At 42.1% G+C, this 26,978-nt stretch overlaps 2 protein-coding genes across 6 annotated transcripts; one reads left to right on the top strand and one right to left on the bottom strand.

The window, feature by feature from the left end:
* The first annotated feature begins 249 nt into the window (after window positions 1-249).
* Window positions 250-12,525, top strand: zgc:113090 (uncharacterized protein LOC553741 homolog). 2 transcript variants are annotated; one of them, XR_009650895.1, is made up of 4 exons: window positions 250-320; window positions 3,901-4,108; window positions 4,393-5,905; window positions 11,315-12,525. XR_009650895.1 is itself a non-coding variant. In XM_060902185.1 (3 exons), exons 2-3 carry the CDS (start codon window positions 3,925-3,927, stop codon window positions 5,148-5,150), a joined length of 942 nt encoding a protein of 313 aa, XP_060758168.1. In that variant the 5' UTR covers window positions 250-320; window positions 3,901-3,924; the 3' UTR covers window positions 5,151-6,075. The 2 variants fall into 2 exon arrangements, 1 of the variants encoding a protein (XP_060758168.1); XM_060902185.1 differs by lacking the exon at window positions 11,315-12,525 and having other exon boundaries at window positions 4,393-6,075.
* rusf1 (RUS family member 1) lies at window positions 12,324-26,978 on the bottom strand. Of its 4 annotated transcripts, XM_060902183.1 has the most exons (16): window positions 26,908-26,945; window positions 26,616-26,670; window positions 26,243-26,395; window positions 26,043-26,120; window positions 25,827-25,941; window positions 25,701-25,746; window positions 24,162-24,194; window positions 23,968-24,073; window positions 22,983-23,084; window positions 22,816-22,886; window positions 22,532-22,716; window positions 22,220-22,277; window positions 22,061-22,125; window positions 20,914-21,051; window positions 19,093-19,158; window positions 12,324-12,522 (listed from the first exon to the last, which is right to left on the bottom strand). In XM_060902183.1, the coding sequence occupies exons 3-16, from the start codon at window positions 26,390-26,392 to the stop codon at window positions 12,437-12,439; spliced, it is 1,299 nt and encodes a 432-aa protein (XP_060758166.1). In that variant the 5' UTR covers window positions 26,393-26,395; window positions 26,616-26,670; window positions 26,908-26,945; the 3' UTR covers window positions 12,324-12,436. The 4 variants fall into 4 exon arrangements, with proteins under 4 accessions (XP_060758166.1, XP_060758165.1, XP_060758167.1 ...); XM_060902182.1 differs by lacking the exon at window positions 26,616-26,670 and having other exon boundaries at window positions 26,908-26,978; XM_060902184.1 differs by lacking the exon at window positions 26,616-26,670 and having other exon boundaries at window positions 26,898-26,976.

The following is a 26,978-nucleotide window of genomic DNA, read 5'->3' as shown; positions in this document are numbered from 1 at the left end:
ACTCACTTTTTTTTTCACAGTGGCCCTAATCCTCTTCCGTATAAAGTTGAGAAAATAAGAGGAGCTACTTTTATTGGGGCAAATTTGATCGAATACAACGCTTTAACACAAACCAAATCCACGCGATGGGAGTGGTAAAATGGCGGTCAGATGGCTTCAGTCTGACGAGCTCTCCAGAGCTCAGAGGGACAGAAGACACGCAGGCTTCTGATTGGCTGTGTTCTTGGTGGGCGGGACGCAGTGTCATTGGCTCAGCACGGTCTGTCAATCGCTGTTCTGCAGGTCACGGAAGTTTTACGTCACCAGGTCGGAATTTAAAGGTAAGAGCTGTCGCTATGACAACAAAAGATTATATAGCATTGCAAACGATGAATTTTATTTTATTTTTTTGTTATCAACATTGAAAGTGTTCACTTTGTTCATAGGACACATTAAATGCGGTAATTTGAGCTTCGTGGGTGTCAGTAATGTGGAGGAAATTCAGCGGCTGTGCTTATTAGCCACTGTTGCTAGCTAGCAGGACTGAATGAACAATTACATTTACATTTCAAATTTAATCCTGTAGTGTTTGTTTGTATCGAGCTCGACAGATATAAATACGACTACTAATAATAATTTAATTCAATTTTGCTGAGTATGAGTCAGGCGTGTGAAGACTGTAGGGGAACTTGTCTGACCATAACATTGGGGTTTTTTATCTATCTATCTATCTATCTATCTATCTATCTATCTATCTATCTATCTATCTATCTATAACCCTGTCTTTTCTGAACCCTGAAACACATTAAATGTGTTGTATCGTAAAATATTTCTGATGTGTCCAGTGATTCTGGTGCAAATTTGCTGAAATTTTACATTATATGCCCATGTGAAGTGTGTCCTGTCCCGCTCTGACGTCACAAGGGGACCCGAAACTGCTGGTGCGGTTACAGTAGCCCTATTCGGATCGGATTATTTTATCAGCAGGATGTCTGGAAAAGTCGTCCTTTTTTATATGTCGTCTCAGTGATAAAACTCTCATTGATGTTTGGATCAGGAACGATGTTAAATACTGAGAAGTGGAACTGGCAGTGATGCAACAAGTCATGAGTTATTTGTAGAAAAATAAAAGTCAGTGAGAGGTACTTGTATGTGAATAGCAAGTAATTTTCTTTTCATAATTATTTCATTTTCTTTTTCTTCCTGAAAATGCTTTCCAAGGCAGCACGAAGGTGAAGTGAGGGTTTTACTGCCCAGACCAAGTATATCAAATCAAATATACTTTATTGGTTCACAGATATGGAAATTATCTTTGGCTCCACAGGTAGTTGTTAAAAAAAAAACAATTAATTAATAAACATTGCACAGACAGGATACAGAACGATATGCTCAAGTAGCTCTTCAAAAGCATCCATTTTTTTCATTTTGCCTCATCTCATTATCTCTAGCCGCTTTATCCTGTTCTACAGGGTCGCAGGCAAGCTGGATCCTATCCCAGCTGACTACGGGCGAAAGGCGGGGTACACCCTGGACAAGTCGCCAGGTCATCACAGGGCTGACACATAGACACAGACAACCATTCACACTCACATTCACACCTACGCTCAATTTAGAGTCACCAGTTAACCTAACCTGCATGTCTTTGGACTGTGGGGGAAACCGGAGCACCCGGAGGAAACCCACGCGGACACGGGGAGAACATGCAAACTCCACACAGAAAGGCCCTCGCCGGCCACGGGGCTCGAACCTGGACCTTCTTGCTGTGAGGCGACAGCGCTAACCACTACACCACCGTGCCGCCTTTTTCATTTTGTGATTCAGGAAATATTTAATTAAATTTGAGGAGGGTCAGTGATGCACACAGTGGGAAAAAACCACCAACTTAAACATAAAAGAGATGACGCTGATGACATTAATGAAAGTGATGCAGGTGAAAGCTCATTTAGAACACTTTTTTTTTCCTCCCCTTTGCTTATTATGACTAATTTAAGCTTTGGACAGCCGTTTTTTCTTCCTGTGGGATAAATTAGATTTCCTTTTCCCAAATCACTCTGTTTAAGAACAGCAGAAAGTTTCAAAGAATTAAAATCTGACTTTTCAAAATGTTTCAGTGGATTTATTAGTGCTAATTTAATACGTATTGCTTTCCCTTTAATCGGCACTTGGTCAGCAAGGATGAGAGTGGGTGCTGATGAATAAAGCAGAAAATATGTAATAAGGGGGGTCCGGGGGGACACCCCCCGGAATTTTTTTTTTTCAAAATGAGACCTTACACACCCTATTTCCTGCAATCTGAGCTGTAGTTAATTAAAACACCTGATGCCTATTTTAATACTTATTTAAATAAAAACACTATTATATAGAACAATATGTATCAAAACCGGGCGGCATGGTGGTGTAGTGGTTAGCGCTGTCACCTCACAGCAAGAAGGTCCGGGTTCAAGCCCCGTGGCCGGCGAGGGCCTTTCTGTGCGGAGTTTGCATGTTCTCCCCGTGTCCGCGTGGGTTTCCTCCGGGTGCTCCGGTTTCCCCCACAGTCCAAAGACATGCAGGTTAGGTTAACTGGTGACTCTAAATTGAGCGTAGGTGTGAATGTGAGTGTGAATGGTTGTCTGTGTCTATGTGTCAGCCCTGTGATGACCTGGTGACTTGTCCAGGATGTACCCCGCCTTTCGCCCGTAGTCAGCTGGGATAGGCTCCAGCTTGCCTGCGACCCTGTAGAACAGGATAAAGCGGCTACAGATAATGAGATGTATAAAAATCAATATGTGTATTGCATTAATTCAAAATAATATCTACATTTTATGGGGACTGGTTATTACTCATTGTCAACATCACTTGTTTTTCTAAAAAATGTCGATTAAAACCCATAGTTATTTACAGTTCCATTAATAATTCAAATTTTCATATATTCAATATATTGAATGAAATAAAAACATTCATATCTTATGGAAACTGACCTTTTCCTAATGTCCACATTACTTGTATATGATTTCTTCACAATGTCTATTTAAACTTTTAAATTTATACAGTTATCAACACTGTCAGCTATAATTCAAATTATCATATATTCAGTGTATTGAATCAAACAAATGCATATTTTATGGGGACTGTCTTTATCTTATTGTCCACATCACTTGTATGTTTTCTTCAAAAGGAAAATGGCTATTTACACTTTTTACAGTTAAAAGTTATTTACAGTTCCCAGTTATTTTTGAAACAAATTTTCATTTGATCATTTAGACTTCAGCTTCTTGGCCAAAGCCAAAAGCTTATCAGTCCTCTCTTTTTTCCTTTTTCTTTCATTAGCCAGCGCCTCCTGTGTTTTTACATGCTCTAACCTGGCTCTCTTCTAGTCTCTCTCACACTCCTCTCTTGCTTTCCTTTTGCTTTGCTAAACTTGTTTTTTATACCAGCATCAATTTCACATACCTTCGCTTCATCTCGCTTGTCAATAGTATTTGGCATCTTGAGAAAAAACGGCGATTAGAGGAAAGTATTTTTGATATGCAGCTCACGAACATGTGTAAGTTTTGATAAAAGAAAGCGGATGTGGGTGTCTTTGTAAAAACTGTTTTGATTGGCTATTATGGTCTCGACATCGATGTTTTGACCAATAACAATGTAGATAACATGAATTTTACATCACATTCAACGAGATTAAACAAGACTAAAGATGGCGACTTACAAATAATGTGTAAACATCGTTGGAGTTAATAAAGTTTGAACAGCATGAAGGAGCATACCCCAACCCCCCGAAATTAATAAAAAAAATTTCTCAACGGATTTGGCATAATATAAAAAGGTCGTTTTTTACTCAGAAAAAGCGGAAATCCGCCAAAAAGCAGAAAACTCTCATCCCTGGGTCAGTTTAATCCCAGAGCCTTTGACAAAACTTGATTATTTCTTTTTCCCCGTCAGCTCAGAGCGAACCCAGAACAGAAGATGACTCAGATGGACCTCCTGGTCACCAACGTGGCCGAGCTTTTGGCTACAGCCGTGCACGAGGTCCTGCGTCTGATGGGTCAGGCCGTGTCCGAATACCGTGACGAGTCAGCCAGGATACGGCAGGAGAACCAGAAACTGCAGCACATGCTCGAGGAGCTCCAGAAGAGGCTTCAGATATCAGGTTTGCCTTAATGCATGTGGATTATTTATATGTATTAATTAAGCAAATACTCAATCAATTACAGGAGAAACATGATAAACATCTACATCTGCTTCCTTGGACAAGGATTAGATGTTTGTTTAAACTTTGTGGCTTCTTTGTAACATTAAATTAAAGATTCTTAAAGTTAAAGAGAGAGGCTGGTGAGGGAAGGACTGTTTACTGCTGCTATAACGTAAACGAGAGCAGGAATTAACTCGTCTTGTGGACGTTCCAGATCATTAAAGGTCTCTTTACGGTTTCAGACGCAGCACAGCAGGTCTCGTCGTCTGTAGCCGCAGAAGAGCCGCTCTACGAGTCTCACCACGTGCAAGCGTTGGACTGTCATTTCGAACGAGAGACTGAAGAGAACGACGAAACGGATTCATACGAGCCGTCCTTCGACGAGGAGAAACCGAGCGCTGTACATCTGACTGAACCAAACGATGCGATTTCTTCCCCATGCGACTTTTCTCCTAAAAGTAGGAGGAGCTTCTCAAGGTTGAGGAGCCGATCAGCTTCACCTGACCTCACTGGCACACCGGGAATCTTAAATCCTATCAAAACAGAATCCGAGTTTCCAGAATGTTCCCTATCAGAACAGACTGAGAACACGATCACAGACGCACACCTCCACCCTGTCTATGTTAATCCCGCCCACATCTCCTGGGATGCAAACACTCCACCGCACGCACACATCCGAACAGAGAACACGGTGGACGCCGCAGGTGGTCTGTTCAGCCTCACCGTGCCGAGAGAGAACTCGCACACATGTCATGTGTGCAGCAAGTCGTTTGCGACGGCCTCCAGCCTGGGCGCACACTTCGTCTGCCACTCGGGCGAAAGACCGTTTGCGTGCGAGCGCTGCAAGTTCCGGTTCAGCCGTTTAGCCGATCTGAAGAAGCACGAACGAATCCATACGGGGGAGAAGCCGTACAACTGTACACTCTGTGGCAGGAGGTTTAACCGCACCGAGAATCTCAGACGCCACCTGAGGAAAGTCCATCACGGAGCTCTGCTTTAGCTGAGTGAACTCACTGAGAGACTGATTTTATTTATACGCTGCAGTCCAACACTTTCATGCGAGACTATATATTTTTTTATTACATAAAAATTGTATACACAACATACACACTGTAACCATAGCAACATGACCACTGAGTTCTAGCCCCTACAGGCTAACTACCCAGTCTTATTACTAATAGTAATAATAACGTTTAAAAGATTTAGTCTGACCATGGCAGCTTGACCTGTTACACCTGAGTGAACATGGGACTCGTCCATGGCATCAGAAACAATTACACATCACAAAACTAACAAAGATTTCATCTCTAGTTATACTGAAGCCTTAAAATATCAACGTTGAAAAGTTTCTCAGTAAACTCTAAATATACAACCTTTATCAGCCAGCACTGTGTTGGTGTCCATATTGTTTCCCCCGCCCCCTGTTCTCCCAGTTTGGCCAATTCCTGCCCACCAACAGCAACTAATCAGGCTGAAGTCTTAACGTGTGTTGTGTCACAGTGCAGCATAACACACTCAGAAGAAAGCACTATCTGCCCTCTTCCTCATACATGAGTTCACGGACACCCCGATTGGTGAGTGTCACTGTAATTGACAGGAGAAAGAGAGAGAGAGCTGCCCCTCCTACATAGAAAGCCCAGCCAGATTTGCCCTCAAGTTTGAACCCTGGTGATGCCTCATGGAGCAAACGCTTTTCTGTTGTGCCACTTGGGAGCCTCCATGTGAACCTGCAACCTGATTGGTCAGGAGATAAAGGTGAGCTCAATTACACCAAACAAATTCAAAGACCTACACAAGTAATAATTAACATGTATAGTAATGTACTTTTGTCTCCACACACCACAACACAGTCTAACTGAATTAAACCCTCAGTCTGTTTAGTTAAACTGTTCAGTTTGTTTGTGCACGGTGTTGGTGTTATATACAACCCCAATTCCAAAAAAGTTGGGACGCTGTGTAAACTGCAAATAAAAGCAGAATGTGGTGATTTGCAAATCATGGAAACCCTATATTTTATTGAAAATAGTACAAAGACAATATATCAAATGTTGAAACTGAGGAGATTTGATTGTTTTTTGAAAATTATATGCTCATTTTGAATCTGACGTCAGCAACATGTTTCAAAAAAGTTGGAATAGGAGCATGTTTACCACTGTGTTGTACCACAACACCTCTACTTTCAGCAACACACTGTAAACATTTGGGAACTGAGGAGACCAATTGCTGTAGTTTTGAAGGAGAAATGTCCCATTCTTGCCTGATATACAATTTCAGTTGCTCAACATGAAACGTTTGGGGTCTCCTTTGTCGTATTTTGTGCTTGGTCTTGGGCATGACTTAAAACTGCAACCGGTGGTAGGGGCTACACCTGAGGCGAATGGAGTTACCTCTTAACTACCACTACTCCCAGGTCACCCATGGGCAGGGTGTAGTACCTGTTTAGCCTCCCTATCAGGGTTACGTGAAGCCATGGAAAGCAGGTGGTGGATGAGATTAGGGAGCAGCTGGAAACATTTCAGAACTGGTCCCTGATTTCAGTGTGCTAGGCAGAAGATCCAGTAGGTTCAATAGCTAGGACAGCCCACCCAGTATGGGAACTGCTCTGACCGCAAGAAATTGCAACCTACTGTCAGTAAAATTGCAAAGAAAGTAATGGAAATAAGTTTATCTAGTCATAAGAACTAAACAGGATGCATAAAATCAAAAGATGGAAACATTTTAATGGAAAGAGAAGCCATACTAAAAAGTTGGTCAGAATATATAGAAGAGCTATTCTACGATGAGAGAAATGGGGAAGCCAGAAATAAACAACCCCATGGAAGGACCACAGATTCTCAAAGCAGAAGTCGAGATGGCAATCAAGTCCATGAAAAGGGGCAGGGCAGTAGGACCTGATCAAATCCCAGTTGAGGTATATGATGCCCTTGAACAGTGGGGGACGGAAGAACTGACCAAACTTTTCAACACAATATATAATACAGGAGAAGTTCCTCAAGACATGATCTTTACTATCTTTATAACACTACCAAAGAAACCAAGGACCACGGAATGTCATAGGACAATCAGTCTTATGAGTCATACCATCAAAATTCTCCTAAGAATAATTATGGCAAGAATAAGGAACAAGTTAAGACCAGAAATTTCAGAGACACAATTTGGATTCGTTACAGATAGAGGTACTATAAATGCAATATTCACACTCTCAATGATGATGGAAAGAAGTACTGAGGTTCAGAAAGATCTGTACTTATGTTTCACTGACTTTTCTAAAGCCTTTGATAAGGTACGACACGAAGACCTCTTTAAGGCACTGAGTCATTTGGGCATTGATGGAAAAGACCTTAGACTCCTTAGGAACCTATACTGGGAACAAAAGGCAACTGTTAGGATTCAGGGTGAATACAGTGAACCAATACCAATCAGAAGAGGAGTAATGCAAGGTTGTGTATTCTCACCAGATCCATTCAATCTATACAGCGAAATAACACATCGATGGTGTTAAAGTTGGAGGGCAAAACATCAATAATCTCAGGTTTGCAGTCGACATAGTTCTTATTGCAGATTTGGAAATTACCCTGCAAACACTACTTGACTTGCTGGCAAAGGAAAGTCAATTTAAATGATTAGAACTAAACATTAAGAAAACAGAATGCATGGTTGTCACCAAGAAAGCAAAGCCTCCACCTTGTACAGTAAGCAATAAAGAAGAAATAATCAAACAAGTGAGCAAATTCAAATACCTGGGATACATGCTAACATCAGTTGGGAAATGTATCTCGGAGGTAAAAAAGAGAATCGCAATGGCAAAGGAAACCTTCGAGAAATTAGTGTCCATAATGACAAACAGAAACATCAAAATAGATACCAAAATCCGAGTTTTAAAGGCATATTGTCTGGTCAGTACTTCTATATGGATGTGAGTGCTGGACAATTACCAATGACATGAAAAAGAAATTAGGAGCAGCAGAGATGTGGTTCCTCAGAAGGATCATGAAAATATCCTGGAAGGTGATGAAGACGAACAAAGAAGTCTTAATCCTTGCAGGAGTAAAAAGGAGCTTAATCGAAACAATAAGGAAGAAACAAATTACATTTTTTGGACATGTAAACAGAAAAGGAGGATTAGAACAACTTAGTGTGACAGGTAAGATCCATGGAAAGAAAAGCAGAGGAAGGCAAAGAATATGTGCAGAGCTTTAACAACTGGGCTATTAACAATAGCATCATCGACAATAACACATTCACAAGGACCTCAAATGACCAAGAAAAATGGAAGATTATGACCACCAGACAAAGCAAATAAAGAAGAATGCACCAAATGTTTTAAATGGGAGACAGGTCTGCACTGCAGGCAGGCCCGTTTAGCACCTGGACTCTCTTACTACGGAGCCATGCAGGTTTAATATGTGCAGAAACCATAAGAAGGAAGGCCTTCCCTGAGAAAGATTTTTGTCTGGATGGCAGCATATTGCTCTGAAACGTGTTTATATCATTCAGTATTAATGATGTCTTCCCAGATGTACAAGCTACCCATGTCATGTGCACTAATGCCCCTTCATACCATCACAGATGCTGGCTTTTGAGCTGCACACTGATAACAAGCCGGATGGTCCCTCTCCTCTTTAGCCTGGAGGATGTGGTGTTCATGATTTCTAAAAAGAATTTCAACTTTTGGTTCATCAGACCTCAGGACAGTTTTCCACTTCGCCTCAGTCCATCATAAAAGAGCTTGGGCCCAGAGAAGGTGGCCATGTTTCTGGATATTGTTTATATCTGGTTTAACTTGCATTTGTGGATGCAGTAATGAAGTGTTTTCACAGACGATGGTTTTCTGAAGTGTTCCTGAGCCCATACAGTGATTTCCACTACAGACACGTGTCTGCTTTTAATGCAGTGTCTCCTGAGGGCCTGAAGATCACAGGCATCCAATGTCAGTTTTCAGCCTTGTTTCTTGCATACAGAGATTTCTCTAAATTCTCTGAATCTTTTAATGATATTATGGACCATACGTAGATGATGTGATCCCCAAATTCTTTGCAGTTTTACATTGAGGAACGTTATTCTTAAATTGTTGCACTGTTTGCCTACGCAGTCTTTCACAGAGCGGTGAACCCATCCCCATCTTTACTTCTGAGAGACTCCGCCTCTCCGGGATGCTCTTTTTATACCTAATCATCTTACTGACACCAATTAACCAAATTAGGTGGGGTTTTTTTGTTTTGTTTAGGATTACACAACTTTTTCAGTCTTTTGTTGCCCCTGTCCCAACTTTTCTGAAACTTGTTGCTGACATCAAATTAAAAATGAGCATATATTTTTCAAAAAACAATCAAATTTCTCAGTTTTAACCTTTGATATGTTGTCTTTATACTATTTTCAATGGAATATTGGGTTTACATATCTTTACATTCTGTTTTTATTTACAGTTCACACAGCGTCCCAACTTTTTTGGAATTGGGGTTGTGTTTTTTTTAGTTTGTATACAGGGTGTGTATAAACCGCCTCCCTTCATTTTATTTGTCTTCCACTTGTTAACATATAATTAAACTGAAGTCAGTAATGCAGGTCAGGGCCGGCCGATACGACCCTGTAATATCGAGATCATGATAAATGATGCCACATTGAGAAAGATATAGGCAGTTTTACAGTCAAGAGGACAAGTGCAATTTTCAGACCATCAGCTCTGTAAAAAAGTTAAACAAACAGATTCAATTAAAGTTCAGTATCTTTGATGCTGTGAGGTAAAACGAGACTGAATTGGAAATATATTTTCCCAGATTCATGTAGTGTAAAATTAAAGGGCACAATTTATGCTTTTTTTTGTCTCATTTTTACAAAAATGTAATTTTAAATGTCTAAAAAAATTGGAACATGGAAGTTACAGCTGCAATTATAGTATTTATACCATGTAAATATATCATTCTATCAGTCGTCATCTATTAAGGCTGACTTTCCTGCTGAAGCAATACTGCAGACTTTGATGTTTTAAAAACTGCGTGACATTTCCATCAAAAGGAAAAAAAAAGTCCTTTCCGACACCAGGTTTAGACTTAAATATTTCAAAACCCACTTTAGTTTTATAATACTGACTGATATTTTTTTTAAATATGAGTATTAGCTTATTTTGTCAGATCAGTGTATCATTTCCCTGTGAAATATATAAACTACAGAGTCTGAAGTAAACCACATCCAAATTACTGTCAGATTTATTCATGTTCTTTCTGTCATGATGATCTTTTACTAATAACACCAATATATTTTTATCTAATTTAATTTAAACCTAAAATAAAACATGCTGCCTTTTTCTATTTTGTCTCTTAATAGGAGCATGTATATCACTTTTTTCTGAAAAAAAGACAAATTACATTTTTTATCCCGTGAGACTGTAAAGCTGCCCATATCACGATATCAGGAGGTATCACATCGTTTTCAAATATTTTTAATAAAAATTGTAAAAAATAAATAAAAAATAGCATCAGTGTGAAAATGATCTCTTAGCAAGTTAACATATGAATCAAGAAATGTCATGATTATTATAGATAGGAAAAGACCATTACACCTACATTAAGCCTATTTCTAGACATATTTTCTATTTTCAAGCTTAACACTATTACTGGTCTTTAGCTTCTTTCTAGAAATAAATTAATAAGCAAACTTATCTGCTAAAAGAATAAAGATCAAGCTTGAAACGAGTCTGATTGTTCAGAAACAGGCTCAATGATTATATAGTTATTTGAAAACTTTCTAATAAAGAGGAATATTAGTTGAATTTGGCTTTATTTTATTTATTTGTACTTGCTATGATATATAATTGTTATTCCACAAAATCGAGTCGTACATGAGCTGATAGCTGACGAGGCGCGTAGCACCGAGTTGTCTATAAGCCATGTACGATGAGACTGAGTGGAATAACTGTTTTATTCTATCCACATTCACTGGATTTTGAGAAACAGAGCATTTTTTGCAAATTTGATCAATAAAAACTTTATACAAAATGTCCGACCAGATCATTTCCACTTAAAATGTAAACAAACCGGCGAAATGACAGGAGCAATTTGTGAGAAATGCAATAATTCTTTAATTAATATATATAATTTTTTTTTCTTACCATCAAATACTTTTATTCCATATTTTGTTGCTTTTTTTTTGTATTTTTGTTTTCAGGGGGTGGCACGGTGGTGTAGTGGTTAGCACTGTCGCCTCACAGCAAGAAGGTCCTGGGTTTGAGCCCAGCGGCCGGCGAGGGCCTTTCTGTGCGGAGTTTGCATGTTCTCCCCGTGTCCGCATGGGTTTCCTCCGGGTGCTCCGGTTTCCCCCACAGTCCAAAGACATGCAGGTTAGGTTAACTGGTGACTCTAAATTGACCGTAGGTGTGAATGGTTGTCTGTGTCTATGTGTCAGCCCTGTGATGACCTGGCGACTTGTCCAGGGTGTACCCTGTTTAAAGACATGCAGGTTAGGTTAATATGGGACGGCCTTGGGCTGAGGCGCCCTTGAGCGAGGACCCTAACTCCCAACTGCTCCCCGGGTGCTGTTAGCATGGCTGCCCACTGCTCTGGGTATGTGTGTGTGTATGTGTGTGTTCACTGCTTCAGATGGGTTAAATGCAGAAAGGAAATTTCACAAGTGTGTGATGAATAAAGTTGTGCTTTCTTTCTTTCTTCTTTTACCCCGCCTCTCACCCATAGTCAGCTGGGATAGGCTCCAGCTTGCCTGCGACCCTGTAGGACAGGATAAGCGGCTACAGATCATGGATAGGTTTTGTTTTCAAGTAGAGTTTTTATTTCGTCCTCGGTTGGTTCAGCAACACGCTCCACCATTTTGTTTTTCTCTACTCACGGTATATGAGCTGATCTCCTAGTAGTAGCCAATCAGAGCGCACGATTGCTCATATCTAGTGAATGTGGATGGTGTGTGTATATATTATATAAATACACACACCCCACCCCAAATTGATCTGATGTTAAAATTTTGTACTGAAACGTTAACCTTTTTTTCACTTTTCAAGTCATTTATTTTGGTTTATCAGCAAATTTGCAGGGTTTTTTCCCCCCGCCATCTTGTTCATGAACACATCATCCATCTCTAGGGACTTGAAAAGGGCTGAACATGTTTGTGTGTAATGACTGAGTGAAGATTTGGGTTTGTTTTCTTTTTAATAATTACACACAACCCAGGTTCATCCTTGAATTTAATTATTAAAAAAAACCCAGCCATATTCATCTTCATTGGTCCCTCACAGATGAAAATGTCCTGAAACAGAATTAAAACGTTTCGGCTCGTGTCTCAGCTGCTTTTCTTCCTCCACTCCGCTCTCCACTCGTCCCAGTCCAGCAGTGTCCGGTCCGTCTGCCACCCGCCTTTCTCTAAACCTGAGTACGAAGATTTTTTTTTAAAAATCAGGAATTAGAGAATTTAAATTACAATTTAAATATCTCAATTAAGCAAATGTGATGCAGAGAGAAACACTACTGAAAGATTTCACTATGATCCTCTGAACAAATCTACTTTGTTCCACATTGCTAATGAATTCTTGATTCTGATTGGTCAGGAGGCATTGATTTTCTCCAACAGCAGCTCTGACACTAACCACAGGGAGAGAGACAAAGATAGATGGAGGGAGAGGGATAGATAGGAAAAGGATAGAGAGAAGATAGATAGAGATGGGCTAGAGATAGGGAGGGGAGGGATAGATAGGGAGGGGAAGGATAGAGAAAAAGGCTAGATTGGGGAGAGAGAGGCTAGAAAGAGAGGGAGGGATAGAGGAGAGAGCAAGGGTAGATAGAGATGGGGAGGGGGGATAGATAGGGAGCGGAAGGATAGAAAGGCTAGATAGAGATGGGGAGGGATAGATGGGGAGAGGCTAGATAGAGATGAGGAGGGCTAGATAGATAGGGAGGGGAAGGATAGATAGAGAAAAGAAAGGCTAGACGGGGGATAGATATATAGGGAGGGGATAGATAGATAGGGAGGGGGATAGATATATAGGGAGGGGGGATAGATAGAGAGGGTGGGGATAGATATATAGGGAGGGGGGATAGATAGAGAGGGTGGGGATAGATAGGGGATAGATAGAGAGGGTGGGGATAGATAGGGGATAGATAGAGAGGGTGGGGATAGATAGAGAGGGTGGGGATAGATATATAGGGAGGGGGGATATATGGGGAGGGTGGGGATAGACGGGGAGATAGATAGATAGATAGATAGATAGATAGATAGATAGATAGATAGATAGATAGATAGATAGATAGATAGGGAGGGTGGGTGGGTGGATAGATGGGGAGGGGGGATATATGGGGAGGGTGGAGATAGATAGATAGGGTGGATAGATGGGGAGGGGGGATAGATGGGGAGGTGGGGATGGAGGGGGATAGACGGGGAGGGGGGATAGATGGGGAGGGGGGATAGATGGGGAGATAGATAGAGAGGGTGGGGATAGATGGGGAGGGGGGATAGATAGGGAGGGGGATAGGGAGGGAGATAGATAGAGAGGGTGGGGATAGATAGAGAGGGTGGGGATAGATGGGGAGGGGGGATAGATAGAGAGGGTGGGGATAGATATATAGGGAGGGGGATAGACGGGGAGGGTGGATAGATGGGGAGGGGGATAGATAGAGAGTGTGGGGATAGATGGGGAGGGGGGATAGATAGAGAGTGTGGGGATAGATGGGGAGGTGGGGATAGATGGGGAGGGGGGATAGATAGAGAGTGTGGGGATAGATGGGGAGGTGGGGATAGATGGAGAGGGGGGATAGATAGAGAGGGTGGGGATAGATATATAGGGAGGGGGATAGATGGGGAGGGGGATAGATGGGGAGGGGGATAGATGGGGAGATAGATAGAGAGGGTGGGGATAGATATATAGGGAGGGGATAGACGGGGAGGGGAGATAGATAGAGAGGGTGGGGATAGATGGGGAGGGGGGATAGATAGAGAGGGTGGGGATAGATGGGGAGGGGGGATAGATAGAGAGGGTGGGGATAGATGGGGGTGGGGATAGATGGGGAGGGGGATAGATAGAGAGGGTGGGGATAGATGGGGAGGGGGATAGATAGAGAGGGTGGGGATAGATATATAGGGAGGGGGATAGACGGGGAGGGTGGATAGATGGGGAGGGGGGATAGATAGAGAGTGTGGGGATAGATGGGGAGGTGGGGATAGATTGAGAGGGTGGGGATAGATAGATGGGGAGGGGGGTAGATGGGGAGGGGGGATGGGGAGGGGGATAGATGGGGAGGGGGATAGATATGGGGGATAGATAGGGAGGGTGGGGATAGACGGGGAGGGTGGGGATATACGGGGAGGGTGGGGATAGATAGATAGATAGATAGATAGATAGATAGATAGATAGATAGATAGATAGATAGATAGATAGGGAGGGGGGATAGATGGGGAGGGGGATAGATAGAGAGGGTGGGGATAGATAGGGAGGGGAGGGATAGAGGAGAGAGCGGCTAGATAGAGAAAAGAAAAGCTAGATGGGGAGGGGGGAGAGAGGCTAGATAGAGATGGGGGACAGATAGGGATAGGGAGGGGAAGGATAGATAAAAGAAAGGTTAGATGGAGGGGGGAGATAGAGGAGAGAGGCTAGATAGAGAGGGAGGAGAGATAGGGAGGGGAAGGATAGAAAGGCTAGATAGAGATAGGGAGAGGGTAGAGAGAGGGGAGGGAGAGCTAGATAGAGATGGAGGAAGGATAGACAGAGGAGAGATAGAAAGGCTAGATAGGGAGGGGAGGGATAGAGGAGAGAGGCGAGATGGGAGGGATAGATAGGGAGGGGAAGGATAGATAGAGAAAAGAAAGGCTAGATGGGGAGGGGCAAGATAGAGATAGGGAGGGATAAAGGACAGAGCAAGGCTAGATAGAGATGGGGAGGGATAGAGGAGAGAGGCTAGATAGAGATGAGGAGGGGGAGAGGAGAGTGCAAGGATGGATAGAGATGGGGAGGGATAGATAGGCTAGATAGATAGATAGATAGATAGATAGATAGATAGATAGATAGATAGATAGATAGATAGATAAAAGAGGCTAGATGGGGAGGGGCGAGAGAGAGGCGCTAGATAGAGATAGGGAGGGATAGAGGAGAGAGCGAGGATAGATAGGGAGGGGAAGGATAGATAGAAAAAGAAAGGCTAGATGGGGAGATGTAGGATAGAAAGGCTAGATAGAGATGGGGAGGGATAGAGGAGAGAGCAAGGATATAGATAGAGATGGGGAGGGATAGAAAGGCTAGAGGGAAGGGAGAGCTAGATAGAGATGGGGGAAGGATAGACAGAGGAGAGGGGAGGGATAGATAGAGAAAAGAAAGGTTAGATGGAGGGGGAGATAGAGGAGAGAGGCTAGACAGAGATGGGGAGGGGAGGGATGGAGAGAGAGGCTAGATAGAGATAGAGGAGAGAGCAAGGATAGATAGATGGGGAGAGGCTAGATAGAGATAGGGAGGGGAAGGATAGACAAGAGAGGGGAGGGATAGAGGTGGGGAGGGATAGATATAGATGGGGGGAGATAGAGGAGAGAGAGGCTAGAAAGAGATAGGGAGGGATAGAGGAGAGAGCAAGGGTAGATAGAGATGGGGAGGGGCGAGAAAGAGGCTAGATAGACATAGGGAGGGACAGAGGAGAGAGGCTAGATAGGGAGGAGAAGGATAGAAAGGCTAGAGAGAGATGAGGAGGGCTAGATAGATAGGGAGGGGAAGGATAGATAGAAAAAAGAGGCTAGATGGGGGACGGGGAATAGATGGGGGGATAGATAGAGAGAGGCTAGATAGAGATAGGGAGGGATAGAGGAGAGAGCGGCTAGATAGAGAAAAGAAAAGCTAGATGGGGAGGGGGAGAGAGATGGGGATAGATAGATAGATAGATAGATAGATAGATAGATAGATAGATAGATAGATAGATAGATAGATAGATAAAAGAAAGGTTAGATGGAGGAGAGAGCGAGGCGAGATAGGGAGGGGAAGGATAGAAATGCTATATAGAGATGGGGAGAGGCTAGAGAGAGGGGAGGGGAGAGCTAGAGATGGAGGAAGGATAGACAGAGGAGAGATAGAAAGGCTAGATAGGGAGGGGAAGGATAGATAGAGAAAAGAAAGGCTAGATAGGGAGGGATAGAGGAGAGAGGCTAGATAGAGATGAGGAGGAGGAGAGAGCAAGGATGGATAGAGATGGGGAGGGATAGATAGGGAGGGGAAGGATAGATAGATAGATAGATAGATAGATAGATAGATAGATAGATAGATAGATAGATAGATAAAAGAAAGGTTAGATGGAGGGGGGAGGTAGAGGAGAGAGGCTAGACAGAGATGGGGAGGGATGGAGAGAGAGGCTAGATAGAGATAGAGAGAGCAAGGATAGATAGATGGGGAGAGGGATAGATAGGGAGAGGATAGATAGAGATAGGGAGGGATAGAGGAGAGAAAGAGGCTAGATAGAGATAGGGAGGGGAAGGATAGACAGAAGAGAGCGGAGGGATAGAGGTGGGGAGGGATAGATAGAAAGGCTAGATGGGAAGAGGGGAGGCATAGATAGGGATGGGGAGAGAGCGAGGATAGAGATGGGGAGGGATAGATAGAAAGGCTAGATGGGAAGAGGGGAGGCATAGATAGGGATGGGGAGAGGATAGATAGAGATAGGGAGGGATAGAGGAGAGAGCGAGGATAGAGATGGGGAGGGATAGATAGAGGAGAAAGGCTAGATAGAGATAGGGGGAGAGGGGAGGTATAGATTGAGGGGAGATAGAGGAGAGAGAGGCTAGAAAGAGATAGGGAGGGATAGAGGAGAGAGCAAGGGTAGATAGAGATGGGGGAGGGGGATAGATAGGGAGTGGAAGGATAGAAAGGCTAGATAGAGATGGGGAGGGGCGAGAAAGAGGCTAGATAGACATAGGGAGGGATAGAGGAGAGAGGCTAGATAGGGAGGAGAAGGATAGAAAGGCTAGATAGAGATGAGGAGGGCTAGATAGATAGGGAGGGGAAGGATAGATAGAGAAAAGAAAGGCTAGATGGGGACGGGGGATAGATAGAGATAGGGAGGGATAGAGGAGAGAGCAGCTAGATAGAGAAAAGAAAAGCTAGATGGGGAGGGGGAGAGAGAGGCTAGATAGAGATGGGGGATAGATAGGGAGGGGAAGGATGGATAGATAGATAGATAGATAGATAGATAGATAGATAGATAGATAGATAGATAGATAGATAGATAGATAGATAGATAAAAGAAAGGTTAGATGGAGGGGGGATAGAGGAGAGAGGCTAGATAGAGATAGGGAGGGATAGAGGAGAGAGTGAGGCAAGATAGGGAGGGGAAGGATAGAAATGGGGAGAGGATAGATAGGCTAGAGAGAGGGGAGGGGAGAGCTAGATAGGGAGGGGAAGGATAGATAGAGAAAAGAAAGGCTAGATAGAGATAGGGAGGGATAGAGGAGAGAGACTAGATAGAGATGAGGAGGAGGAGAGAGCAAGGATGGATAGAGATGGGGATAGATAGATAGATAGATAGATAGATAGATAGATAGATAGATAGATAGATAGATAGATAGATAGATAGATAGATAGAAGAGGCTAGATTGGGGGAGATAGAGGAGAGAGGGATAGATGGGGAGGGGGGAGATAGAGGCTAGATAGAGCAAGGCTAGATAGAGATGGGGAGGGATAGATGGAAGAGAGGCTAGATAGAGATAGGGAGAGGGGGGATAGATAGGGAGCGGAAGGATAGAAAGGCTAGATAGAGATGGGGAGGGGTAGATAGATAGGGAGGGGAAGGATAGACAGAGGAGAGGGGAGGGATAGATGGGGAGGGGCGAGAAAGAGGCTAGATAGAGATAGGGAGGGATAGAGGAGAGAGGCTAGATAGAGAGGGGAAGGATAGAAAGGCTAGATAGACATGAGGAGGGCTAGATAGGGAGGGGAAGGATAGATAGAGAAAAGAGAGGCTAGATAGAGATAGGGAGGGGAGGGGAGAGAGAGGCTAGATAGAGATAGGGAGGGATAGGAGAGAGTGAGGATATATGGAGGGGAAGGATAGACAGGATAGGGGAGGGATAGAGAGGGGAGGGAGAGAGGCGAGATGGGAGGGATAGATAGGGAGGGGAAGGATAGATAGAGAAAAGAAAGGTTAGATGGGGAGGGGCGAGAAAGAGGGGAGAGAGAGGCTAGATAGAGAGAGATAGAGAGGGATAGAGGAGAGAGCAAGGATAGATAGAGATGGGGAGGGGGAGATGGAGGAGAGAGGCTAGAGAGATAGGAGGAGAGGCTAGATAGAGATAGGGAGGGATAGAGGAGAGAGCAAGGATAGATAGGGAGGGGAAGGATAGATAGAGGCTAGATAGAGAAAAGAAAGGCTAGATGGGGAGGGGGAGATGGAGGATAGAAAGGCTAGATGGCTAGATAGAGATGGGGAGAGATAGATGGGAGGGGAAGGACAGAGAACAGAAAGGTTAGATGGAGGGGGGAGATAGAGGAGAGAGGCTATACAGAGATAGGGAGGGGAAGGATAGACAGAAGAGAGGGGAGGGATAGAGAGGCTAGACGGGGAGGGGGGAGATGGAGGAGAGAGCAAGGATAGAGATGGGGAGGGATAGATAGAGGAGAAGAATAGAAAGGCTAGATAGAGATGGAGAGAGGATAAATAGGCTAGAGGGAGGGGAGGGATAGATAGATAGAAAGGCTAGATGGGAAGAGGGGAGGGATAGATAGAGATGGGTAGAGGATAGATAGAGATAGGGAGGGATAGAGGAGAGAGTGAGGATAGATAGAGATGGGGGAGGGATAGATAGAGGAGAAGGGATAGATAGAGATGGGGAGAGGAAGATAGAGAGGACAGATGAGAGAGAAGCTAGATAGGGGAGGGTTAGAGAGAGGTAGAGGGGAGATGGATAGACGGAAGAGAAGAGATAGAGAAAGGAGAGAGGGAGAGAGATGAGATGATGTTGAAAAATCACTTTCATACCTGTAAAAAATGGCTGGAAAATTTGGTCCATCAGTTTGTGGCTTTCAGAGACCAGGTCCCACGAGTCTGGAGCAGACAATCACATTTACCTTATCACTTTCTGTTCAGTCGCTCATCAGGAGGCATAAAAAAATTCTACAGCACCATTTAAAAAGCATAACAACTGATAAATTCTCTCAGGTGGGTGTGGCTTAATATTCTAATGAGGACCATGGACTGAACAGACTGGGTTTTTCTCAAGGTCAGGGATTCTTCCTGGGTCGGTCAAGTACTTCACACACTCAGCAAAACTCCACCATTCAGAGAACGTATAATGGAACAGTGGCTGCTCAGTAAAACCTACACCTCATTTCCTTATAAAACTGCACTCGGTGTACCTGAGACTACTTTTTTTTTTTTTTAAAGCAAAGGGTCGTCTCACACTAAATATTGACTTTGTTTTATTTATTATGGCTTACTGCTTACTGTTCATAGTATTTTTTTTAATGTGGAAACATTTCATATCATTATTTTTAAGCCATTTTTGGTTGACAGCATTTCTTTACACGTGACTGACTTTTGAGCAGCACTGTATGTTTCACTGCTTGTGTAGATGCACTATGATTTTTAATGTTACCTGTCTCACTTCCACATTGCTGGAACATGATGATACACGGGGCAACTTTTTGGGCAATGGCGCTTCGACACTTTCCCACTGAGATTGGGTGACAACATTTCTATCTGAACGATTTTTTTTTTGGGGGGCAAATTTTAACTAAAGATCATCCAATCAGAGTGCTAGCAGCAAATCACTTGACCACCTGAGAGCTTCTGAGATAATCAACAAAGATGGCGGTGTCTCAACAGCAGTGGAGCGAAGAAAAAGAGAGACGACTTATATCTTTTTATGCCGGTAAGTTGTTCTGTGTAAACCCAAAGTGGTGAATTTACCTCATCAAATGCTGAACCAACAGACGTCTATTTTTATGCTCAGGTTGTAATTAAGACATCGATTTTTTTTTTCCAGCAAAGTGTAAACTGCCGTTAGCTAACCACCACTCCATAGAGTGTGAATAAGATTTAGCTAACTAGCGGTGGGTTTTGCTAGCATAGTTAGCTGAAAGTTATCGCTAGCTATGTTGGGATAATGTTAGCTCTGTTGTGTCAGGTTAAAAGTGATGGGGAACTTATCGTCTCATCAAATTCACATCCAGAGCACGACTACTTGTGGAACCCGAGGGCGAAATAGTATAAGATTCGGGATCTAAAAAAGAAAGAAAGCCTTTCAGGAGCTCTGCCACGCCCTTTTCCTCCTCAGCAGCATCGCCTGCTCCATGTTCTTTTGTCTTTTTTTGCTGAGATGAGAATTAAACGATGATGTTTTGGTGATGTATGTGTCAGTTATTAGTTATAGCATATGTGATTGAGGCTAGTAGCATTTTAAAGAGATTTTAAATATTTATTATGAACAGAATAATGCAGTTATTTTGACTTATAAATGTTAAAATAAAGGCGAATTATCTTTTGACCAGAGGATCTATTCAGTTTTGTTCCAGAAGTGATTTTTACTTGAGCGAAATAAAGGCTGAAGCCGAGACAAAAGCGACAAATGTTTGTGTCCATCTTTGTGGTGTCTGTCTCCCTGGCAACAGATTTGCTCTTATTTGATTGATTGTTGCCCTGTGTATCACCTGGTTGCCTGGCAACACTGCCCAAAATGTTGCCCTGTGTATCATCACCATAACACTTTCATTTCCTCATAAGCACTGATGTTGCAAGCTCTAAGTTAACGAAACAAATCCTAGTTTTATTCTAAGGCTCAAGCAGACACCCGTCTCTTACCTGTGATCTTGGAAAGATGTGTAAGAGCTCCGTGCTGCGGTGACGACCGTAACACCGTGCTGATACACACAGCCTGACACGCTGCCATGATCTCGTCACGCACTGACGCATCCGCTCTCAAACACACACACACGCTCCCTACACACAGTTCATAAAGGACATCTCATCACAGGCCATTTTTTTTTATAAGAAGAGATTAAAAGTGAAAAAGCTGGCATTTTGTTTAGACGGTTTTCATATCAACTATAAACAGATAAACACTATGTTGTAGTATTTTTTTTTTAAATAAAAAGGCCAAATTGCTGTAGTGGCTGTAGCGTAAGAGGAATAAACCCTGTTATAGGAAAATAATCACCTTCAGGGAGGTAACAGTGAGACCGCTTCATCACCATCCTGTCACTGATTATTTTCCTACAGCAGCACCACACAAGTTAAGTGGTGTGTGTTTTTATATGAGTGATTCCACGCTTATGGGTACTGAAATGGGGACATGAACTTATTCACCTAAAACCATTTCTTTTTTTACCATCAGGTCACAAAACATGTAATCTTTAATGAATGATATGTTAAAAGATAACTTTAATTTTCTGAGATGTAATAAAAACATATTTATATGCCAAAGTCAAGCCTATGAGTTCCAAAATGATGTCTGTTCCATTACTTCTGTTACGATTGTCCATCTCGCGTCTGTTACAAATTAATTACAATCTAGCTATATACCATGTTAATCTTATTGAAAGAATGTGTATGTTTATTCTACTACACATGTTTATTAATTATATTTGCTCAAACATCACCTTCCTATGTTTCAAAAAGTAATTCTACATTGTTAAAATTGAGAATATATATGTCCACAACACTTCTGTTACGTTCTGACTTTGGCATATAAATATGTTTTTATTACATCTCAGAAAATTAAAGTTATCTTTTAACACATCATTCATTAAAGATTACATGTTTTGTGACCTGATGGTAAAAAAAAGAAATGGTTTTAGGTGAATTTTTAAAAATAAGTTCATGTCCCCATTTCAGTACCCATAAGCGTGGAATCACTCATATATATAAATAAAATACAGTATATTTGCCAACTTTCCATCACACACACACACACTTCTGTAAAGAAGAATGCATGATTGAGGAACCTTACCGTTCTGTATTGCTATGATGTAGGATCTGGTGTTGTTCCTCAAAGCCAGCTGGAGCTCCTGAGGCCTACAAACCAAATGAAGAAGAGTCACTCGTCTTATTTGTCCCATTTCTCATCAGTTTAGGTTTTAGGAATAATCTGGTACACAAACACACGTACTGTTTAATGACGTCTCCCAGTCGGACCCCAAGTTTGACCGGCACTTCGGTTTTAAACTCTGAAAACAAGGAGCATTTATTAGAGAACAGAAACGTTGAATGAACAGCAACTCAAAGAAGAGAGACATCGTTTCTATAGTAATGGGTCATCCACAGGGGCTTGTGCAGCGGATACACTGGAATTTAAACGCTTTATACATTTATGCCTAGTTAAACACGGGAGAAAAATGTTTTCTTCATATTTAAGGAAAAAGATGTGATTAAATAATAATGTAGGCTATATGACATCAAAGTGACCAGGGACTTGATTTACCCAGAAACACCGGCTCTCTCCGATTGGCTTCTGCCGGACTCAGGATCTGTCCGTCAAGCAAATACCGACGGAGGACGATCGCCAGACGGGCTTCGTTCAGCGTCTCCATGACGACAGACCTGACAGCTTTATAGTTGGCAAACAGGTGGAGCGCAGTGAAGAGGAAGAAGAGAATAAACGTCAGCCTAAGGAGGAGGAAGAACAACAAAGGCAGCACAAATTAATATCCCAGCTCATTCATATACAGACAAAAACACAAACACTATGTGCCAAATAAATCTTACACGGGGTTCTCAGTGACCAGTGGGATGAGCACTAAGCTCACCAGCAGTCCTGCCAGATTGACTAGCGTTTCCTGTTAGAAGAATCAACACTCATTAAACCCCCAGTCCCACATGTACAACACGTACCTCGAGTTCTTACTCAAACATCAGGAGCCACAGGCACCAACCTGACTGCCATCTTTAGCAGAGATGTCGGCCATGTTGTTTCTGCGAGCCTGATGAACAGTTAACGCCGCTCTCGTTGCTCCTCCGGCCACGCCCACAATCGACTAGAGCGGGGCAAAGACAACACCAGGTGAAAATGACATCCAAAAACAAAATGTGTTTCATAAAATCCCACAATGCACCTCAGACTTGGTGTCTTTTTCCAGGTTCATTCTTTCTAACAATAAATGAAGTCGATTTCTACAAACATCAGACACTCGGCTGGAAACAGCATTCAGCTCAGTTATACCGTTTATACCAAACAGTTATACACATCGAATGTAAACACTCAGTGGAATCACTTCTAATATACGATTTCAGCTTTAAGCCACACCCCTTCCTAACGCTACTGCTGAATGACACTAAAGTATGATGTCAGAACTACGGAGTGACGACTAAGGAATAAAAACAGGAATTCAGACTCTCAAAAAAAATTGTCTTTGTCAATCATTCACACTGTTGACTAAAATCTTACGTTGTGTATAAAACTTAATAAATGTAAAAAAATAAAAATAAAATATCAACAAATTTATTTAAAATCCAATAAGTTTAGTAAATAATTAATAATTCAATAAATTAAATACATTCAATTTAATAAATATAATTAAAGTATTAAATAAAATTTAATTTAAAATAAATAAATAAAATTCAATAAATTAATAACTAAAATTGAATGAATAAAAGTAATAAATAATTAAATGAAATTTAAATGATAAATAAAATGAAAATTTAATGAATTAAATTAATAAAATAAATGTAAATAGAATTAAAATAGACATAACATTAATAAATGAATTCAATGAATTAAATTGAATTAATAAAAAACAAAATTACTAAATAAAATTAAATAAATTCATAACTAATTGAATCCAAGATTCAGTAAATGTAAAAACAGTAGGTTGCCACAAGACGGTCCATATTCCTGCATTAACATTATTATACCGTCACCTTAAACACTCCAGCGATGCAAACAATAAGAGTGAAGAAAGGAGGGAAATGAGGCGCAGCAATCTCCATCAACATCGCAACATCGTTCAGAACGTCAGCGAAAAGCCTGAAACGGATTTAAAAACACAAAGTTCATCTAAACATCTCAACTATTTAAAAAGGAACATTTCCAAAGATCCTTCATCACTCCTGACCTCCATTTCTTGGCTTCTGAATCCAGTTTGCTCCTGTAAAATAAAGAGAATGTAAATGTTTACACCACAGAGATGCTGAGTGTTGGATTCTACTCTATACATTATCGTTTCTATAGTAACAGTTCATTCACAGGGGCTCGTACACCAGACGCTCGACAGAAACCGTTTACGAATCGTGTAGTCATTGATATGGTGAAGATTTCTGGAGGGAGATGTTTAATGAACATTTACGGAAGGAGTCTCCAATGTCAGCGCTTTGGAACAGTTAGAGGTAAAGCTGTGAAAGAGTTTTCCTAGAAAAGAGGCGGGGGTTATCTGTAACATAAGCTGTGTGTGTGTGTGTGTGTGTGAGAGAGAGAGTGAGTGAGTGGTTTGTTTGTTTTATCTTATTAACTTCAAGAGAGAGAAAAACAGGGAGGCTGGTGAGGGACAACAGCAGGAACCTACTTCCTTCAAAGACATTCCACAACACTGAATTGTAACTATAAACGGATAAAATGTCGTTCAGTAATAAAGTTTTAAAATTGTAATTGCGGTGGTTTGAGAGGGGGAAAAAACCACTTTCCTGTTACAGGAAAATATCAGCATTCTTTTTTTTTGCAGATAGCAGCAAAGTCATTAATCAAAACATTTCCACGGAAACCACTTTTCAACTTCTGAGCTGTTCATTAGTGTGAATAGTGGACCGTGGATCTGAGCCCAAATTAGAAAGTAGAGTGTCTGTCACAGTAACATGAAGAACAATAATCACTGGTCAGAATGATCATAAATTTATTCTGGTTTCGAAATAAAATATGGCAGTGAGCTGACTGTGAGCCAAAAGAATCGACGACTCTGCACAGTGAGCTGAGCCAAATGATCGGAGAGACAGAACTCTCATCACTAGTACAGATACTAAGATTAATATCCATCTTCAAAAGGGTGTACCTGTGAAGGAAATCTACTTCTCAGTCTCCTTCCTTGAACCTTTTACATTTTTTTTATTTATGACAAAAGTCAATATAAAATCATATTTTAATGGCTTAGAATCACACCACAGTGAATCACTGCTGCATTAAAAAATAAAGAAACCTTTATTTGTCACATGCACACTTCAAGCACAGTGAAATTCATCCTCTGCATTTAACCCATCTGAAGCAGTGAACACATGCACACACACCCAGAGCAGTGGGCAGCCACACCAGAGCGCCCGGGGAGCAGTCAGGGGTTCGGTACCTTGCTCAAGGGCACCTCAGCCCAAGGCTACCCCACGTCAACCTAACTGCATGTCTTTGGACTGTGGGGGAAACCAGAACACCCAGAGGAAACCCACGCAGACACGGGAAGAACATGCAAACTCCACACAGAAAGGCCCTCGCCGGCCACTGGATTCGAACTCGGAACCTTCTTGTTGTGATGCGACCATGCTAACCACTACACCACCGTGCCACATCTTTCACATATCAGATTGTTGAGAACATACCGAGCTAGACATTGAAGCATCTCAGAGAGAGAGAAAAAAAATACACCAAAACACTGAGAAAGATTGCAAACTCTCACCCTTTAAACCAGGCAAAAAGGATTCTCCCCAGCATCCCTGTTCCATCTGAGTGAGGGAAAAGAAAAATGATTTCATATATCAGTGTATTCACGCACATCAGCACCAATAAAATCCCACACACACACCTCTGAGTAACCAAGTCACTGTCGCTGCTGCAACCGTTGCTTCCTGATTGCCGACTCCAACTCCTTTCAGTGAGGCCTGAGTGGCGAGTGTGCCTGAGAGAGAGCTGGAGAAAGCCTTGGGGGGGGGACACAAGGAAAAAATAACGTATCCATCTTTAAGTCTGAGCGCACTACCCTACCAAGATTCACATTCATCAACATTAATGTGGAACTAACCTGTAATGTGTCCCATATCTGGTACTGCAGGTAGTCCTCACTGACACTCTGGGGGTAACCTTGAGGCAGGAAAACGTTCTAGAGAAGACCAGGGACTTGTATTAATGCTTTCAAATGCTCAAACATTCATCAGTCTAATAATGTCAAGCCTCTTCTAAGCCATGATACTATGTAGTGTACTTATGACAGAGATGGCACACCTTGAACGCGTCAGTGATCGATTTCCCCCTAGTTACTCGTTCCTGTCCCATTCTCTCTCTCTGCATTCCTCCATTCTTTATCCGGTACTTCCACGCCTCCTGGGAGCCGTACTTCTCAGTTGCAATCACTCCTCCACCTCCATCTGCCATGTCCTGGTAGATGTACAAGAAACACAATGAATAAAAATGAGCTGATTATTCAGGCTGTAATATGGATTTATATGGGGCACAGGATCCCAACCCTGGTCGTGGAAAAGCCCAGCATGTCTGAGTGTTTTCCTGCTCCTAATACACCTCCAGGGCCAGGGCAGGGTTGGGTAGGGTAGGGTTGGGGTATTTTTGCCCAAGGTTAGAGTTTTGTTTCATTGATTACCTTTATGTGGCATGCAGTTTGGGACACAGCCCTATTCAGGTAGTGTTTCTAATCACTTTAAAAAAAAGAGTACACACTTCATGCGGCCATTTTAGGGATTAGTTAAGCTTAAATCTGAATATATAAAATATAAAGTGGGGGTTTACTTCTTTCATTTAAAACGCAGCAAATATTTCGTTTTTTATAACTAATTCATGTTCATTTGCTAGAAATAATGTTTTATTTTCTTCACACATCATTAAAAAAGTACAAAAGTTTGAATAAACGTTATTTTTAACTCGCATTCACTCACTGCGATGACCAAAATTCACTTCCTTGTTTATCTTGTCCGCCACGTTGTGCGTGCAGCGTGCTTTCCGATTG

This window comes from Neoarius graeffei, chromosome 20, assembly GCF_027579695.1.
Source record: "Neoarius graeffei isolate fNeoGra1 chromosome 20, fNeoGra1.pri, whole genome shotgun sequence".
NCBI classification, from domain to species: Eukaryota; Metazoa; Chordata; class Actinopteri; order Siluriformes; family Ariidae; genus Neoarius; species Neoarius graeffei.
The sequence above is the reverse complement of the archived record's forward strand: the minus strand, read 5'-3'. Positions and strand labels throughout refer to the sequence as shown.

Bases quoted from the DNA above. Each gene is read 5' to 3' on its own strand.
- zgc:113090 (XM_060902185.1), top strand. From the start codon at position 3,925: ATGACTCAGATGGACCTCCTGGTCACCAACGTGGCCGAGCTTTTGGCT. The intron at 4,109-4,392 runs GTTTGCCTTAAT...TTACGGTTTCAG, and splicing joins GAAGAGGCTTCAGATATCAG to ACGCAGCACAGCAGGTCTCG.
- rusf1 (XM_060902181.1), bottom strand. From the start codon at position 26,507: ATGCTGGGCTTTTCCACGACCAGG. The intron at 26,396-26,483 runs GTTGGGATCCTG...TACATCTACCAG, and splicing joins TGGGCTTTTCCACGACCAGG to GACATGGCAGATGGAGGTGG. The intron at 24,074-24,161 runs GTCAGGAGTGAT...AATCCGTTTCAG, and splicing joins TCAGAAGCCAAGAAATGGAG to GCTTTTCGCTGACGTTCTGA.